This window comes from Rana temporaria, chromosome 4 (assembly GCF_905171775.1).
Source record: "Rana temporaria chromosome 4, aRanTem1.1, whole genome shotgun sequence".
Classification (NCBI taxonomy): domain Eukaryota; kingdom Metazoa; phylum Chordata; class Amphibia; order Anura; family Ranidae; genus Rana; species Rana temporaria.
The window spans coordinates 406,749,937-406,769,415 of NC_053492.1; the positions used below are offsets into that span (position 1 = coordinate 406,749,937).

Genomic DNA, 19,479 nt, shown 5'->3' on the forward strand with positions numbered 1-19,479 from the left:
AGATTCATTTGTGGAGGGAATCGCTTCCAATGGCTTATATCGCATTTGTAGGTGGTAGGTGATAGCCTTCATTGGGGCCTCGAGCTGCTACCTTTCTGATAATGACAATGGGAGGATTACCACAGAAAATACTTACCAATAGACATTGGTCACTCCTCACCAAAGCCATTCCTCCAGGAATATGATCTTCCAACATTGTGTTGTTTTTCGTGCTTTCAAACAGGGCAACACAAACAAATGTATGATATCTAGTTTGAATTCCTAATACCCATTGCTGCACAGTGATTATATAAAGAGGAGCGAGTTACTACATGACTACATTTTGTATGTAGTCCACACCTACCCACTTTCATTTAGATGTTTGAGTGGCATCCTAGGTGTTTCATGTAGTGTAGATATTTATGTACAGGATTATAATGTTAAGGTTATTTACAAGTATGTTTTGTGAATTTAGTCATCGTTTAAAAAAAAACTATTTTACTTTAAAAGGGTGTTATACTGTATTTTCAATTAACACGCATTTTGAGTTACTATCTGAATATTCCTGTAGTTGTAAACCTTTAAAATGCAAAATGAACAAAGCACATTCTTATATCAAGTGTATTTGCCTCAATTCATAAGACTTAGTGTGGATCTTGGCCTCTCACTCTGTGTATCCTGGCCACTTTCTCCTTCCGCTGTAATCCGCATGTGTAACTTCTGACAGTTTTCTCTGACACCAGGCAATCCATAATGATGGACCACCCCCCAGCATACAGGAAGTGTTTGACAGCCATACTGAGCTAAAGATGTGCATGTTTTCCAGAGGGGCTGTTTAGAGGGTGGAGGGGGGGGGGGTGTCCATTGCCTTCACTTAGGTGTTAGATTACACTCAGCTCTGTGCTATGCAGTGTGTGACATCAGATCACTGCCCCCTGCCTCCTGAAATACAAAATTCTTTATGTACTTTAGAGGGCTCTGGAGGAGAGTGGGCTGTAGATAAATAGGCATAGCTTATGTGGGAGGATTTGATTTATTATTGTTTATCACCAGAGGCTTGTCATTTCAGTGGGCACATGTAAAGGTTTATAACCACTGTAATGTCACTTTTTAAATTTTATGCATCATATTATTTATACACATTTGTATATTCTCCCTCTAGCAGCCATGTACTGTATATATTAGGCAAACAGACAGCAACAACTGCTGAGATAGTGAGGCTGATTTAATTATCAAATCTTGTGAAAAGCACATTCCCTTTATATTTTATCTGCACATGAATGGATATTCAAAGTGAACACATTTACAATTTATTGAGTGAAGTTTCTCAACTCCTTTAGTAAATCAAATGCACTGCCTCAGCCACACAGAGAGTACATTGGGGTTGATTTACTAAAGGCAAATAGACTATGCACTTTGCAAAGTGCAGTTGCACTCCGAAAGAGCAGTTGCTCCAGAGCTTAGTAACTAATGCAGAAGCTTTGCTGACTTCTACCATCCAATCATGTGCAAGCAAAATTGCTGTTTACTTATATTTTCCTTGCATGCGGCTATTTTTTGCAAAGTGAAGCTTTACCTTGTTTACTAAGCTCTGGGGCAACTGCTCTTGCAGAGTGTAACTGCACTTTGCAAAGTGCACAGTCTATTTGCCTTTAGTAAATTAATCTCATTGTTTTTAGTCAGTCACATCTGACTGTTAGTCTGGCCATAAATGGATCTGAATTTGATCCATCTATGGGCAGGCTGATTGTACCCAAGAGATTCTATCGATCGACTTGGGTACAACCAGCCTGTCTGATATTTCTACATGCGGTTACTACAAGCAGCTATAGCCGCTAGAAGTAACCATTGTGTTCTGTTGACCGGAAATGCTCCACACGCCCCCTGCTGGCGGAATACAATAGCACATCGCAAGGAATTTTGACTGTGTTGATGGGGAAAGCAAGCAATTTTCTTTCCAACCGCGATGGAAGGAAAGAAAATCGTATCATCTATGGCCAGCTTTAGGGCCTGATTTACTATACTCCAGTGATATGAAATGATGCTGGGCCAGATTTACTAAAGTGGAAAGTTCAGTTATGTGCAAGGGAATTCGAAAAAGGAAAAAGAGCATTTGCTTTTGTGATTGGATGTTTGCGGTTCATACAGTTCACTCGCTGCCCTAGTAAATCTGCCCTTCATGGCACGTCACACTTTAATAATTAACCCCCTAGACCAGAGGTGTCAAACTCAATTTCATCGAGGGCCGCATCAGCATTATGATTTCCCACAAAGGGCCCATTTGTATCTGTAAGATTAGATGTCCAGCGCATCCCCTCCCTTTACATTAGATGTTAGGAGCCAACTCACCATCAGAAGTTGAGTCCCCTACACACCCTTACATCACAGTGCACCCCCTTTCCTTATGCTGCTGCTGGGAAGAAGCTGGATGCATTGCTTAAAAGCATAAAGTTAGGGTCTTCAGGAAGACCAGAGGAGGGCTGCAGCTGCAGGAGAGGTGTGAGGGCCACATGAAATGGCCTGAAGGGCCGGATTCGGCCCTCGGGCCATGTGTTTGACACCTATGCCCTAGACTAAATACTGTGTAGCAACAATGAGCAAGAAGTATGTATATGTAATGAGCAAATATGACTGACCTATATATTTATATGTGAGATAAAGTATACATACAAAACAACGTTTTTAAAAGATTAATGCACATGTGAATTATGTTGTTCAAATTCACGTTTCTAAAACATTGTGAAGACAACTGTTTGTGACTATAAAGTTAATTACTGGAATTATCCAGTGTGCCAGTACAAGAGCAGTGAGTGCTCTCTATGAACTCATTGCCGGCTATGCTGACTAATAGCGCAGAGTGTAAAGAGAGGTGTGAAAATAGTAGGGATACTAAAACCTCTGTAGTACATGCAAAAATGCAAATCAGTTTTGGATGACCAGGTGAGGCCTGTATAGATTTTGAAAAGCTTTCACTAAAAGCTAATTAAAATCCTTTCTAACGATAAGAAAGATTGGGGAGGAGAGTTGTTGTGATTGTGTTTTTCTAAGAATTTAATTTACAGCCAATTTTTTTTATCTGAATGTTATTTTCAAATTCACCCAGTGATAAGGACTAACATCTGTTTTCTGTTCAATAGTACAAGGAGGCTCTGCATGGGGCTGAGTGTACATAGACCATGTGAAGCCATTGTTATCCTTCTTTTTTTGTCCCCTTGCCTAGTCCATTTGCCACATACCATCCGGCAAACAGCTGACACATATCGGCTATTATGGAGCCCGGCCTAATTGTGTCCCAATCTTTAAAAGCTTCTCTGTGCTTGTCTTGTGTGATGTATCAGAGGCTAAGACTATATAAACAGCAGTATCAAAGACCACTCTCATTTTTGCATTTGCAGAGTAACAGACTGTTATGCCAGAGGGTTTGTTGCTGCTAAATATATAATCAGAATCTAGAAGCCGTTATTTGCCTTTTCTCCGGAATGTTTGTGTTTTCGATGGTAATTCAGCATGCAATTATGAAAGATTTCCACAGCAGTTTAGTTCAGTGAAAGAAACTAATGCAGATCCATTTGGCAGCTTTCCTTTAAATTTGCACATTAAATTGGTTCTTGTTAAATATATGCAAAAGACAAAATAACAGCGCTTGGGCTTTTTTATTTATTTATTTATTTTGCTGATCAAATTTCATTGTGTATTCACAGCCTTCCTGGAGCAGAGACCACGACGACACAGCGTCAACGCGCTCAGGGGGAACTCCTGGACCATCCAGTGGGGGGCACACGTCGCATAGTGGGGACAACAGCAGTGAACAAGGTAGGAATTTTATTATTGGTAGTGCATATTACTGTGTATTAACAAATAACTGAATGTATATCTACAGGTAGTCAATGCACATTATAAATGTTACTGATGCCATAACTTTGGTACTATTGCTTGGATCCCTAAAATACACTATGGCGTCATAGATATGGCCATGCGGCACTTGTGTTTGTGATTATTTCTCATTTCATGAAAATTATAAAAAAAAAATGTATGTTCCCATAAACATTGTAAATTAAGAGGGTGTACTGATTTTTGGTAAGGATGAATTGTATTGTTGTGTTTTATTGATTTGATGTTTTCTGTTATATAATATGATTGATATATTGGTCCTGATAGCAGTACATTCTGCAAAAAATGGTTATTGCTTGTTAGTGTAGGGCTCTGAACGAGACCTACAAAGAACTGTAGCACACTTAAAACTCTAGACCAGGGGTCTGCAAACTATGGCCCTCCAGTTGTTCAGGAACTACAATTCCCATCATACCTAGTTATATCTGTAAATGTCAGAGTTTTACAATGCCTTATGGGACGTTTAGTTTCGCAACAGCTGGAGAACCGTAGTTTGGCGATCCCTGCTGTAGACCAATGCCTCAAAAAAATCTACTTTATTTTTATGAGGCATTGGTCTAGAGTTATAAGTGTACAGGCAAACCCTATTTTTAAGTACACAATGGGGTTTATTTACTAAAGCTGGAAAGCGCAAAATCAGGCTCACTTCTGCATAGAAACCAATGAGCTTCTAACCCCACCTTGTTTAATTAAGCTTTGGTAATAAAACCAGGAAGCTCATTGGTTTCTATACAGAAGTGAGCCTGATTTTGCGCTTTCCAGCTTTAGTAAATAAACCCCATTGTGTACTTAAAAGTGGGGTATGCCAGTACTTTTAAAGACCAAGTTCTATGCAGGTTTGGTTTAGAGCCCTAAACTAACTTTTACTATTTGTTTTTTTTCATTAACTATTTCCTTTAATATATGTAAGAGCTCACTTTTGATGGAGCCAAATGACTTTGAGGACCTAGAAGGAATCTTGTTGGTTATAGAGAATTATAATGACACCACTGTTTTTTCTTGTCTTTAAAGCCCCACTCTGGGCAATACCCAAACATAACCCTTGCATTTTAAGGGTTAAATGATCTTCAAATCTAGGGGTAGAGGAATAAGCTGCAGTACTCATATTATCCCTCGTACCTGCCAGCTTTCACCACAATGTGTGACTGGTCCCCTGAAGCCACTACCTTTCACTACATCATCAGTTGTCAGCTTTCTGTCATCATCATGTACAGCGGAAGACCAGGTATATTGCTTGTCAGGTTAGCGATGGTTGGCCCATAACTTGGAAATAAGAAGAACTCTGACTTCCAGGGGAGTGAGGATTACATCTTATTTCTCTACCCTGGGGATCAGGTGCATTTTTTTTCAATGTGCAGCAACACATGCTACACCTGTGATGTGGTGCCATTCATGCTAAATGATTTGCAGTGAGAGAAATAATACATGCAGCATTTTTGCCTTGTTTTAGTACTTTAGGCAACCCATTTAAATAAATGTTCTGCTTTAATGCAACACATTGATGCACATAATAAAGCACTGCAATGGCGTGAATGGGCCCATAGTAAATCACCCCCAGTGTGTATTTACAATTTAACTTTATGGTGATACATTTCCTTTAAACAAAACTTTTATTCTGTATTTTGTTGAGACAGACGTGGCTAACATCTAAGCGGTGTTCTTTATAGGCATTTAAGGCCTGCTTGGAGGATTATTGTTTTATAAAGTAGAGAAATTGATTAGCTATTTAGTGAAGGCTGTGACTTGAAATATGCATTCTGCAACCTGGGTACTAACAGAGAATGGATAATGTAGACAGCTGGAGTGTTTTCAGTGTTATTGGCTGCAGATTTATATAGATTAATGTGAACAATTATCAGAGCATCTTATAATGAGCATGTATGAGATATCCTTATAAAGACAAATCACCTATCAGCACCTGTATTTGACTGCTCATCCTAAACATGCAGGATTAGGCAACAGTTAGCATTTAAAACGTACTTACTAAAATGTCACTTATCTTTCCCACCGATCAACTAAAAGTAGGCGGAAAATACTTATATTTCAGTTTTTTTTCTCTAATTAAAGATAAATTAATATTTCTATCAGTTTAGAAGTAACCAATCAGGTTAAAAAAGAATTGACTCAAAATTTTAGATTTAAGGCAAGTATGCATTGTAGCCTGTGTACACTTGCAGCTGCTTGGACAAACTTGACAAGTAGTTGTGTTCAGGTATGTAATCTACTGTGGGTGAACAGATAAACCAGAATTAAACTTATTGCTTTAACAGTTTTAAAAAACAGTTATATTCCCAGGATGCCGGGATTGCTAACTTTCACATTTGCTTGTGCTCTCAACCAAACTGCCAAACCTTCAAATGGCTGGTGTCATAACTGATCACATGTGTGCAGCACCATGACAGTTGCAGATCCAACAGAGGCTAAGCTGGCATCTTACTCGGCTGAAAAGGATAGGAGGGTTTAGTTCCGCTTTAAGATCTGGGTTATCAGACTTTATTTCAAGCCATATTTTTTTATAGTAGGGGAAGGCTAGAACCCTGTCTTTGGCCCATTAAGGAGATTTTCACTCATTTCCTGTTCTAGTGACAATGTTGTCCCAAGTACAGGAAGGGGTAAATCTGTTTAACAGGAACACACAAGCAAAAAAAAGCACACTGGCAAGAACATCTGTTAAATTTGTATTGCTGTCTCTGTTCCCAGTGACCCACATTGCAGGAAGTGGGGGGAAACTTTCCCAACAGGACACAGACAGTATAAGTGTTTCTTTGTTTAAAAAAAAAAAAAAAAAAGATAGGTTTTTGCTAGCGATACAGATACCGGTATATTTCAAAGGAGTGTCATTTGTAGCTTTTTTTTTTACAAAGCAAAAAAGTTGGAATATTGTAAATAAAAAAAAAAGTAAATAAGTCCCAAATAAATGCTTGGAATTAAAAAAAATTCAATTGCTATCTGTTTACCCAGATTTACCCTTTCTTAACGGTCCTGGCAGCACTATTTATTCAGCCCTAATCTGCTGCATGTTCCCCTATGAGTGGGCAGTTGGGGGACAGTGAAACTGCAGCTTACAGTCAGCACTATTTTTTCCACCCCCTTAGTGCCTGTGTGAACAAGGTCCTAAACCTCCTTTTAATGTTGTTTATTTGAATGTCTGCTGCAGGTGCTTATTTACACCCTTTCACCACCACTCACATACTACAACAGCAAGCTATTGCACAGCTTTATTAAAGAGATTCCAGTGATGGCCCTCGAGCAAGTCTCCAGTGTGCATGCATGCATGAGCGTTATAAACTAAAGATGGATGCTTGCAAGTGCACTGGTTATGATGTGGGATGTAGAAAATGTTTATGTTAGCTGGCTGCATGCTCCTTCAAGCACAACATAATGCATTTGTGTGCAGGCAGAGTATTCTTTGTTTTAGCGTATAGCTAAAGAAAAATATATTTGTTAGATTCAAAGCAAAATACATTGGTCCCAATCACATAGGTAAGTTTATAAGGCTGGCCATACATAAATATATTTTTTTTCTTTCAACCAGAGGGTTGAACACCAAAAAAAATGACTTAATTCCCCTGTATACACATTTAGGCCCAGATCCACGTACCTCGGCACATCTGTAAGTCCGGCGTAGCGTAGCTCAGATACACTACGCCGCCGTAACTTACAGCGTATTTTCCGTATCCACAAAGAATTTGCGCCGTAAGTTACGGCGGCGTAGTGTAACTGTGTCGGCGTAAGGGCGCGCAATTCAAATGGATGAGATGGGGGCGTGTTTTATGGTAATTCCTATTGACCCCACGTAATTGATGTTTTTTTTTTAACGGCACATGCGCTGTCCGTGGGGGTATCCCAGTGCGCATGCTCGAAATTAACCCGCAACAAGCCAATGCTTTTGACGTGAACGTAATTCTACGCAAAGCCCTATTCGAGAATGTTTTACGCAAACGACGTACACGACGGAAAATTCTACGCTGGCCCGATGTCCATACTTAACATTGCGTACGCCTCATAGACCCAGGGGTAACGTTACGCCGAAAAAAACCTTACGGAAACGACGTAAAAAAATGCTCCGGCCGGACGTACGTTTTTGTATCGCCGTATCTAGCTCATTTGCATACTCTACACGGAAATTAACGGAAGCGCCACCTAGCGGCCAGCGTAAATATGCACCTAAGATCCGAAGGCGTGCTAAGACGTACACCAGTCGGATCGAGCCCACCTTCAGTCTTATCTTGCTTTGTGGATACAAAAAAAAGATACGACGGGGCATCGTAGAAATTACGCGGCGTATCAATAGATACGCCGGCGTAATTTCTTTGTGGATCTGGGCCTTAATGTGGATGGGAGAATCACCCCCACTGTGCTATAGCATTCTCTTGTTGGAGAGACTTCTCCACCATCAGAATACCTTAGTCAGTGTAACCTGGTACTTTACTAATACACTGTCTGTCATATTGCCCTGAATGTCTCTTTTAACAGTCAAATACAGAAGGACTAATTAGAGCTGGCTTTGCACTGCATGCTGTAATTAAATACGCTATGTATTAGTTTATACATATTAATTTGATGATTTTGTATTCGTTTTTTTAGTCTGCTATTGTCTTCTCTAGTATGTACAGCACATGGTTAAGTTTCCTTGGATGGGTCTAGTTCTCCTGTAAGGTTTTTTTGGAAGTCAGCAGGAGTCAGTGTATGAACAATAGTTGGCTATATATTTCAACCATGAGTTCAGCTTCTCTGGCACAACAAGGCTTAACAGTCATTATGACTGAACAACATGGGGAGCTTGTGGTGCTAGACTTATGGGCCTCGGGGTGGCTTCAGGTAGATTCTTTTTGCACTTTAAGATGATTCTTGCACAATTTGCATGCTCTGCTAGTTTTGTAAATGTTATTTTAGTGCTATTGTGTTACAGTTTCTAAATTTACCATGGCTATTATTGACATGTGCAAAGGGCTAGTTTTACTAAAGGAGTAGCACTTCACTTATTTCGGTGAATCTGTATATTGTTAATTATCTGCACAGGATATTGCTATTTTTTTTTTTCATTTCCCTGCACATGATAGGGTATTTGAGATTAACACTTGTATTAAAAATGACTGCTTATTGTGTAGTGTGAAACGTGGTTGTAAAAAGAAGATTGCTACAACATGCATAAAAACATGTGCACTGAACTGATGCTGAAATAATACATTTTAAACAATGCTTATGTGTCTGTTTTTTGCACATGAATGCTTATGCGTTTAAAGCCTTGTTAAGGACCCTACTCATTTAAAAATAAAGGGTAGTCAAAATCAGAGGTCAGTCTGGAGGAGTAGGTGCACCATGTCAGCCTGTATTTGCATGCAGACTGCCTTAGGTAACACCCATATGCAACTGAGCCTCCATAAATGAGAGAACTGAAATCCAGTGAATGAAAGAGATGGGTCAGGGACAGTAAGAGGGGGAGAAAGGACCGGATAATCAGAACTGGGCCGAGAGGTAGGCAGAAGTGGCAACCACATTGGGTGCTTCAGCAGGGGGTGGGGGGAGCAAAATGGGCAAGACCTGGAACCTATGCTGCTGAAGTACTTCGCAGCACATGGGAGGGTGGCACAGCTGTTTCTTCTAATACATATTAATGGACTGCCATATGTAGCAACAGCAAGCCCCAGGAAAGTGATTACTTTAGCTCTGGCCACTGTACTGCCCTGTATGGATGTGTGCATGAAGCCTTAAGCTTAGTACACATGGGTCAACAGAAATGGTTCAATAGAAACCGTCCAACATTCAGCTCTGTTCTGTCAGGCGAGCATGCTGGAAAACTAGCAGTCAGCTGACTCCTGATCAGCACCCCTAGCCAATGGCTGAGAGCGCTGACCAGAGTGTTCTGGCTGGGGGGTTGTGCCCCTGTCAGAACACAATAGAACAGCAGGGGAGATCGCTGTACCAACATCGAATTGTTAGTACAGTGGCTCCCACCAAAGCTGTCTTTTTTTCTGTTCAACCTAGCTTTTCTAGGCTTTAAATTGATAGTACGTAAGAGTTTAACTTTGCTCTTGTGAATTTAGCTCAAGACAATGGACATTTACGAATACATACTCTGCTTGAAGAAGTTTTGGTGTGGTCTCCTTTAAGCTCTGTAAAAAATGCCCCTTAAAGAAAACTCTGCAACCTGAAGCTTGCAGTAGACTTGTGTCAAATGGTACTTCTGTAGACTCTACGATGCTAGAAAAAAATGTGTTATGATTGGCTGATACTGCTTTTTCAAATGCTTTTCTCTGTAACATTTTTAAAATATTTGTTTTTTTTTTTAAGGTAAAATGCAAAAATGTACTCTTATTTGCCCCTACCCATTCTTTTTTAAACATACCTTTTTCCTATGTATAAATGTTTCTGCTGCCTTTGGGGAAATCAATATGGCTGTTATCCAAGCTTTACAACCACAAGGCCATTGGAGCATGGCATTGCAGTTTCCTAATGGAGATCCCTGGCAGCAATCTGTAATGTACTTTTAATATGAGGAGGAAATGAGAGGTCTCTGGAAATATAACTAATGTTTCTCCATTCCATGAAACCTTTGGTCAGGGCAAGAGTTAAAAGAAGAAACAAATCAGGCAATAGAAGGGTAGAAAAAGTAAAAATATAAAATACAGTAAAATGGTGCTTAAAAAAGCCTGGAAGTAATGCTTTGTAAACTGTTTGTCAGAGAGCAAATCTATAGCCCAGTACAAGTGAGGAAGCTAGCAGCCTGACCAAAGCATTGAGTCTTTTAGTTCCTAGTCAATGAAAGCATGTTTTTTAGTGATGATGTGCAGAAACCTGAGAGATTTGGGGTTGGTTTAGACCTGCATTTGAAGAGCCGTTAAAAGTTTGATCCAGATTAAGCTCTACTCTCCAGGGAATCAAGGCAAAACCTAGCAGATAGGTCAAATGCACACTTTGTTTAGACTCACAGACTCTGCCCTTGTGTGTACATTGTACCTTGAAACTAGATACTAATATACATGCTCCTGTTTAACAAGCAGAATAATACAGGGTTGCCTTTTGGTTAAAAAAAAAAGACAAGCTTGTAATAACAAGCTTCGGGATGCTTTTGTTTTTCATATACATCAGAGCAGTGAACCGCCCCCTTATCGATAGAATCATTGTGAAGTATTTTTAGATTAATGATCATAGCAGGTTTCAGTCTGGATTCTTACACTTGATGTATCCATGTTAGAGTGCATAATGTTCTGCTTCTCTACCGAATTCTTTCAGGCTCAGACAAAATTGTACATTCTAGTGCAGGGAATCTCAAGGTAGCTGTTTTCAGCTAGCACACAGAGCTGGACTAAGAGGGGGAGGTGAAGGGCCATGGTATGTTCCAGATGACTGAGCAACGATTTATATACCAGCTCTCCTTCTTTTTTTTTTTACATGAACAAGAGGAGTAATAACTACGCAGAGCAGGGCATTTTGGAGCAGCTTGCTGTCTGATGACTAATGTGATAGAGTATAAGGGAGCTTGCTGATTGGACATCTTAATGAGCACATTTCGAGCTGAGTTTGGGCTGCAGTTCCCCTTGACCTTTGCCCTTTATTGACCAAACTGACACTTCATTTTTCACATACTTCCAATTATGGCTTGTCTTAAGTGTTGCCCGGCCTCCTTTATTTCTTTTCTATGGATGACTTTAGAGTGATTGAGGCCACAGAAGATATTTTAATTTGAGAAACTGGCATTTCAGGTTTAGAGAGTAATATGAAACTGCTGTCAGTTAGCTGAACCTGTGCTAGAGAACAGATATCTTAAATATGAATATATATATATATATATATATATATATATATATATATATATATATTCTAGAACCAATGTGGAAGCAAATGTAAAAAAAAATACACACGTCTATGATACAAATATTGGCTGTAACCTGTGGTGCACTGCACATTAAGAGTTATGAAAAATGGAGGATCGGTCAAAAGTTTTTCGAATGTATTGTCATCAGAACCATGAATTAGGAGTCAGGACTATATGTCGGTTTACATTTAAGTTCACATTTTTATTTTGCTGCTTCTATCCTTGTGAGAACAGTTTGTTGTTGCCTTGCATATTGTAAATAAACATATTCTTCATGTGATTAAATGTAAATTTCTTAACGATGTCTGCCTTAAAATAATCCTGCTATAAACTTAAGTAATTTAGCAGGTGCATACAAATTAATAATTAAGGTGTTACAATAATTACAAACTGCACATCAAAATGATTAGTAGATCAAAAAATAAAGCCTCCTAAAATTGTATTAAAATGTTGACTTTTTCCCTGTAAAGTTTCAGCTTGGATCCATCCACCTCCTACACCTCCATATTAATTAGTGAGGTTGCCCATTACAGGGCAGGGCCAAGCTTAACATTTAGATTAAAGCCGTCTTAACTGCTCACATTTTTTGATCTATTGATCATATTTCAGGTTTATAATTGGTTTATTTTAAAACGTATATGTTAAAGGATAAATTCACATTTTGTAACATATTTAGGGTGTAACATGCAACATGTTTGGAATAGACCGACCCCTGCACCTCCCCAATTCCTACTGTGACAGCTAGCTGCATTCTTCTACCTCCCTGCTAGCTGTTACAATTAAAAAAAAACGTGGATGAGCAGGGCTTCACCTGCTCGGCCGCTTCACTGATTGACATGGCGCTGGGCATGGAATACCACAAGGTCTGGCAGCCTTTGCAGGTGTCAGCTTGTAGTTTTCAATGAACTACCACGGCGCTGTGGAGTGCCGTGGTAGTTCATTCATGCTTCCTGTCGGATTGTATTTGCCTACCCGTATGGGATGTATGGGCAAGAAGATACACTGGAGACCTGCATGGGTGCACTGCTGATATCTCGTGCAATGCTTTACAGCAGGGGTCTCTAAACTTTCTAAACAAAGGGACAGTTTAATATCCTCCAGACTTTAGGAAGGTTGAACTGTGGTTATTTGGTTTAAAAATGATCCTGGCATCAGTGGGCGTAAACAATGCATCTTTGGTATTATGGGGTGGAATAGCACCCTATTGCTGGTGTCAGTGGGCAGAATAGTGCCCCATCATTGGTGTCAATGGAAGGAATAGTACACCATCACTGTTGTCAGTGGGATTAGTAGTGCCCCATTATTGGTTTCAGTTTGAGGAATAGAGCCCCATCTTTAGCGTCAATGGGAGGAATAGTGTCCCATCGTTGGGGTTAGTGGGATTAATAGTGTATCATCGTTGGTGTTAATGGGAGAAATAATGCCCCATCATTGGTATTAGAGGGAGGAATAGTTTCTTGTATCAGTGGAAGGAAAAGTTCCCCAAGGGCCGGATAAAGAAAAGCAAAGGGCTGCAGTTTGGAGACCCTTGTTTTACAGGCTAAAAAAATAGAATAATACAAAATTTTTTCCTGCAAAAAAAACTGCATTTTTTTTTTGCAAAAGTGAACTTATCCTTTAAAGCGGGGGTTCACCCCAAATATTTTTTTTAACATTACATTCAGCCGAGTTGTCAGAATGACAATCGGCTGTTTTATTTTATCCCTGTACATACCGTATTTTCACCGCCGCTTCCGGGTATGTCTTTTGCGGGACTGGGCTTTCCTAATTGATTGACAGGCTTCCGACCGTCGCATACTGCGCAGCACGAGTTGCCGAAAGAAGCCGAACGTCGGTGCGCAGGCGCCGTATAGAGCCGACTCGCAGTCCGGCTTCTTTCGGCAACTCGTGACGCGCTGTATGCGACGGTCGGAAGCCTGTCAATCAATTAGAAACGCCCAGTCCCGCAGAAGACATACCCGGAAGCGGCGGTGAAAATACGGTATGTACGAGGATAAAATAAAAAAAAAACAGCCGATTGTCATTCTGACAACTCGGCTGAATGTAATGTTAAATGTTTTTTGGGTGAACCCCCACTTTAAGTTTTTGTGATAAGGTAACAAAACAGAGCAAAAAGGCACCCAAAAGTCATACCCGCCTCATCTCAGAAAAATTTGGGCCTGGTTAGAGTCAAACATTCGGCCTCTGATATTTATGAGGACAGACACTTACAGATTAATAATGTATAATGTATGTGACTTATTCTCACTGCAGTATATGACACGTCCTATAGCCTATTTAAACATTTGTCTTGAGCCAATCTAATGTGCGGTCTGCTTTATCATATCATCCTTCATTAGCATACTAAATAACATGACTTTTTTTTTTACTATAATATGGAAATGAAATAATATGTAAAATGGCAGACGGGGGTTTTGTCTTTTCTGTAAGGTGACCCCGGTTTCCCAGTAACTGCTTTACTTATGAGCTTATTAAAAAGTTAGAAAAAAAATGAGCTTTTCATACTTCACAGGCATTGATGTGAAAATGAGCTGTCCTGCGAGTAGTTTTCTTGATCATTTTTAGAACAATTGATTAACTAAAGAGCTCCTGTCATTAGCTGACATTGAATGATAGCAATTTGTCACAAGCTAGGAAGGTCATCCAGACAGCGCAGACTGTGGCTTGTCTTTGACTGACCTTTACTGATTTCACTGATGCCATTATCATGTGCTTGTTTTTGACTTGATATGACCCTCGACTGGGGGAGACAGGGCAATATTTAACATAACTATTGTTTCATTGTTATGTTAAATACATTTGATGTCAGCCTTCCTTATGGGGGCTAACTGACCACAAAGCCAAACATATTTGTGAAGCACGCTATCTTTATTGCCTTGCTTTTATTAATTGTTAGATCCTATTAAATAAGGGCCTGTGAAAAAAAAAATGTTTTTTACTTGTTTTAATACATTCCGTATTTTTTATTGTCACACAAAGCTATTGAATTCTTGCATTTAAACACATTCCACTTCTAATATCCCAGATGAACCATTCATTTTACCGTATTTACATGGAATGCTCCAAGTTCCAGGAATACAATAACTTTTTGTTGTTGTTTTGTTTGATTAATACAATGTATACACAACAAAGCGCTGCCATATTGATAATGCCTGTATTGCAACACAGGATCAAAAATATAAAGTGAGTTGGAGGAAGGGCTAAAATTAAGCTACACAAAAAAAGTAAAATTCTGGTATTAATAATAAAAATGATATATATATAGTAGTCTCTAAATATGAAAGAGTGAAGCACTTCAAACAAGCAAGAAAACTGTTGTGAAGTAAATACATTTTTAGGTAAAAGCCTCTACATACTCTACAATAGATTTGGAGTCTTAATCCCAAAGTGCAAGGATGCTTCAGATGGAACACCACCAATCAGCAAAGTTGAAACCTAGAACTGAACACTTTGTTTGACACAAATTGAGCTTTCTTTTGGTGGTATTTGATCACTGCTGTTTTTTTTATTACATAAAAGAAAAAAGACAGAAAATTAAAAAAATATATACGGTATATATTTTCTGCTTTCTGTTATAAAACATATCCAATAAAAAACAAACAAAAAAAAAACAATGGGCTAGATTCACATAGATCAGCGGATCTTTAGATCCGCGTGATCTATGTGATTTAAGATCCGCTGGCGCAAGTTTGAGAGGCAAGTGGCTAATTCACTAAACACTTACCTCCAAACTTGCGGTGGCGGATCGTAAATCCCCCGGCGGAATTCAAATTCCGCGGCTAGGTGGAGTGTACTATTTAAATCAGGCACGTTCCCGCGCCGATTTAAATGCGCATGCGCCATCCGCGAATTTTCCCGGCGTGCATTGCTCCCAATGACGTCGCTAGGACGTCAGTGGTTTTGACGCTTACGTAAATGACGTCCATCCGTATTCGAGAACAACTTACGCAAACGACGTAAAAAAAACAAAAATCGACGTGGGAACGACGGCTATACTTAACATTGGCTCCGCCTCATAGAAGCAGGGGTAAGTATACGCCAGGAAAACCGCTACGGAAACCGCTACGGTAACAACACTGCGTCGGGTCCGCATACGTTCGTGAATTGCCGTATCTCGCTGATTTACATATTTCTCAATGTAAATCAGCGAGAACGCCCCTCGCGGCCATTTTTAAATTGCAGTTAAGATCCGACGATGTAACACAGTTACACCTGTCGGATCTTAGGCATATCTATGCGTAACTGATTCTATGAATCAGTCGCATAGATACGACGGAGTATCAGGAGATACACCGTCGTATCTCTCTGTGAATCTAGCCCAATAAGTGTATATTAATTGGTTTGTGTGAACGTTATAGCATCTACAAACTATTGTATGTATACTGGAAATTATGTAGTTATGACGCTATACTGGTAATGACAGTGATCAGTGACTTATAGTGGGACTGTGATAGTGTGGCAGGCAATCTGGCTCTAAAAGAAGCTTACTGGGTGGATCACTAAGTGACACTGGCATCAAATAATGACACTTATACAGTGATCATGTATAATACTGTACACTATCACTGTACTAATGACACTGGCTGGGAAGGGGTTAACAGCAAGGGGCACTCAGGGGGTTAATTCTGTGCTGGACAAGTGTAATGTGTGTAATATTTGCTGCTTTTACTAGGAGATCTGGTTGCTTTTTCTCTCTGCTTTGCATGGAGAAGAAACAGACAGATTTCTGCTCTGTGTTTTTAAACACAGGACTATGTGCTGTGATTGGACAAAGTCAATCAGTAGGTTTCAGCCATAAATCATTGGCTGACACAATAGTGCTGTGTCCAACCACAGCAAGGGGCGCGCGCATGCGTTTATTCATGTTGCTGAGCCTGCAGATGCCACGAAATCACAGTAAATCTACTGTGACCAAGTGGCAAGTAGTTAATAAAACAATAAAAAATGTTTACACTCACAAACATACCATCATATTAGTCTAGCTACAAAACAATGTTGCCCCAAAGCTTTTATAAGGATGCCATGAAAGTCATATCTTAGGCAAAGGGATTGAGTTAATTTAACCTGTTTGGACACTGTATGCAGCTCTCTTACACTTATTTCTATTGTTCCCTGAACGATATGTTCTGGAGCAACTTCAAGAACCCCTTACATCTCTTAGATACACTTAGACCCCTTTCACACTGGGGCATTTTTCTGGCGCTTTGGCGTTAAAAATGACCCAGTGTGAAAGGGGTCTTATATATGTTGAAGGTTGGGCCACCCACAACTGCACACTTTGGGTTCTCTGGTCTGCATGATTTTGGCCAGTAACCTTTTTTGAATCCACTTACATCCATTAGTTAGGAGTCTAATCTAGCCACTGAAAAAATATTTTGCCCAGCAGATGCATATTTACCTCCAAGTTATGAGTGTGTAACATGTGTAACATGCAATAAGGACAATAATACATCAGATGAACTTTACAACCATGACAAATGAATGACATATTCACTGGAATCCTTTCAAGGGTGTCTGTAGACCTCATACTCATACATAGTTTTTTGTTATGTATACTTGCCAAGATTGAAAATATCAGAAAACTACTGTCTAAAGTTTGAAAGTACCCTAAAATTCTAGGCAAATATGTAAAGCTTGGTACCTCACATTTAAAGCTGGAACAATTTAATGTGTATCATATAAAGCCCCTGCGGACTGCATCCGTTTCTTGGGTACCGGATGCAGAGTCCTTAAATAGTTTGCAATATATTTCTTATCTCCTTTTGACTTTAAAGCAGGTTTCCTTAGAAGAAATGGCGGACGTGGTACATTTTTTGCTCTCTGCCAGAGAGTATTATCACATGATGCCTTGTGATACAAGCTGATTGCTGAACCAAGAAAATCATCTGGATTGAGCAGATATGTGTTGGTGTTAGAAGGTCTTGTGTGAAAGCTCTGTTTCCCCTTTTGTAAGGAAGAGATACAGTATTGATGTGTACACTCTCTAATGCATCATATTGCTGTTTGATTTACAGCCATAGCAAGCCTCCTACGAGAAGTGTTTGGCACATCTGACTGAGGATTATTAACTATATGACGATGCTGATCGTGAAAATAGGAACTAAATAAAATAGAGAACAAGATAACCGGCAGTTTAAAATAAATGAGTCTGGGAATTTCAAACAAATGAGATTGAGTATACAGTATGTGATGTCTTTATACGTTAAAAGTTCCATTGCTGATCGGCTTCTTTTTTGTGGAGTTAACACTTTGTGTTTGTTTACGAATAGAAAGCCAGCCAGTATGAACAGAGTGTGGAATGGCAAGAACACCTGTCTGTTTCTATTGCAGTCTGTGTTCCACTTCGGTAGATTTACCTTGATTTCCTGTTGTGTAACCAGGGCAGACTGTGCCCTCTCTAGTGGGATTTTCACTTCTTTTCTCAATAGGAGTTGAAGAGAAATCTCAAACGGGGAGACATGTGAACTTAATAGAGGTTCTAAGTCTTCACCACTCTGCCTAAAGTGGAGTCTACCTAACCTCTTTGTGACCACAAAAGTTCAACTGTAAAATGCTTACATTGGGAACATTGATTAACCTTGCAGGAGAGGAATATGCAATGGTATGTGTTCCTATCAATTGTACCAGTAGCTGTAATACCACAGAACAAGATGAGCGGTATGCCTGTTGTTTCAGTGGAAACTAGCTGAGCCAGCATCTGAGATGTGATCGTGGAGTGTGGAGCCTGATCTTGCCTGGAGCAGCATGTGAAATATTTGACACGTGTTCCTAGTTCTCAGACCCACTGTCAATCAGAAAATCTAGTCGTAGAGTTATTGTCAAGTTAACTGATGCATGCCAACATTGCTAAACTTGGTCTACGTGTCTAAGCTTGAAAAAACTCTGGTCACAAAAGGGTTACAGGGTCAGTCTATTCTGAAATCTTATCTTTTGACAGGTGATAGTGAGTTTTGCCACCCAGCTACTACTTTTATACAACTAATCGAATAATGAGAGCTCATATCTTGATTTTCTAGATCTGATCTATTACAAGGAGGGCTCACTGGCCCTGTTCAAATTTTCATTTTTTTTAATGGGAGGAATGAGACCACAGAGATCAAGTCATCACCCTTCAGGATATATTTGAATCAGATTAAATAACCACAATTCCCATGCATGGGGGTGTTTCATGGAAATATGTTATTCACACTGCACCTATGCTGGTTAAAAGCTTGCTAAAAAAAAAACATAACAGACCCCAAATATCCTTATGGCAAATATACATATCCTCCTGTTCATATGCATAGTATATGCATATACAGTTACCTATAGAGATTGGAAGATCTGGCTTCTTCATAGGAGGTGGTTTAATTGTACCCGTTTTCACTAAGCATTAGTTGGGAATATGTTTACTTAACCCCTTCCTGCTGCTGTATCGTGGTCTTTTAAGAGGTTCTAAACGTTGGGAGGAGGAGGTGTGCATTCCGTTCATGTGACCGCAGTAATTTGCAGTCACAGCAGTCACATGATCACAAGTATGCATCAGGAGCTTTCCAATACCTGTGTGTATGCAGGGAGCGAGCACTCAGCACAGTCAGCTTCCTGACGTTAAAGCCCATGCGTCGAAAAGCCACATATTTACAAACACCAGCAGAGGTTAACATATACTTCATGTGATCACTCAGAGCCAATTTACTAAAATCACGGGATATTCCTAAAGGGAACCTGATAGAATAGAAATGTAGGATCTGTCATTGTATTTATCCTTATCCTTGATTTACTACTTAGCGAATATTTGAACTGTATGAAGT

The 19,479-nt window shown here is 39.6% G+C and overlaps 1 protein-coding gene across 2 annotated transcripts in view; it reads left to right on the forward strand.

Moving 5' to 3' along the window:
* The window catches only part of MEIS1 (Meis homeobox 1), a 198,299-nt gene that overhangs the window by 46,394 nt on the left and 132,426 nt on the right, over positions 1-19,479 (forward strand). For both annotated transcript variants that reach the window (XM_040351252.1, XM_040351253.1), the window contains exon 7: positions 3,681-3,792. In XM_040351252.1, the coding sequence (XP_040207186.1) occupies positions 3,681-3,792 (112 nt within the window). The remainder of the gene's footprint in view (positions 1-3,680; positions 3,793-19,479) is intronic.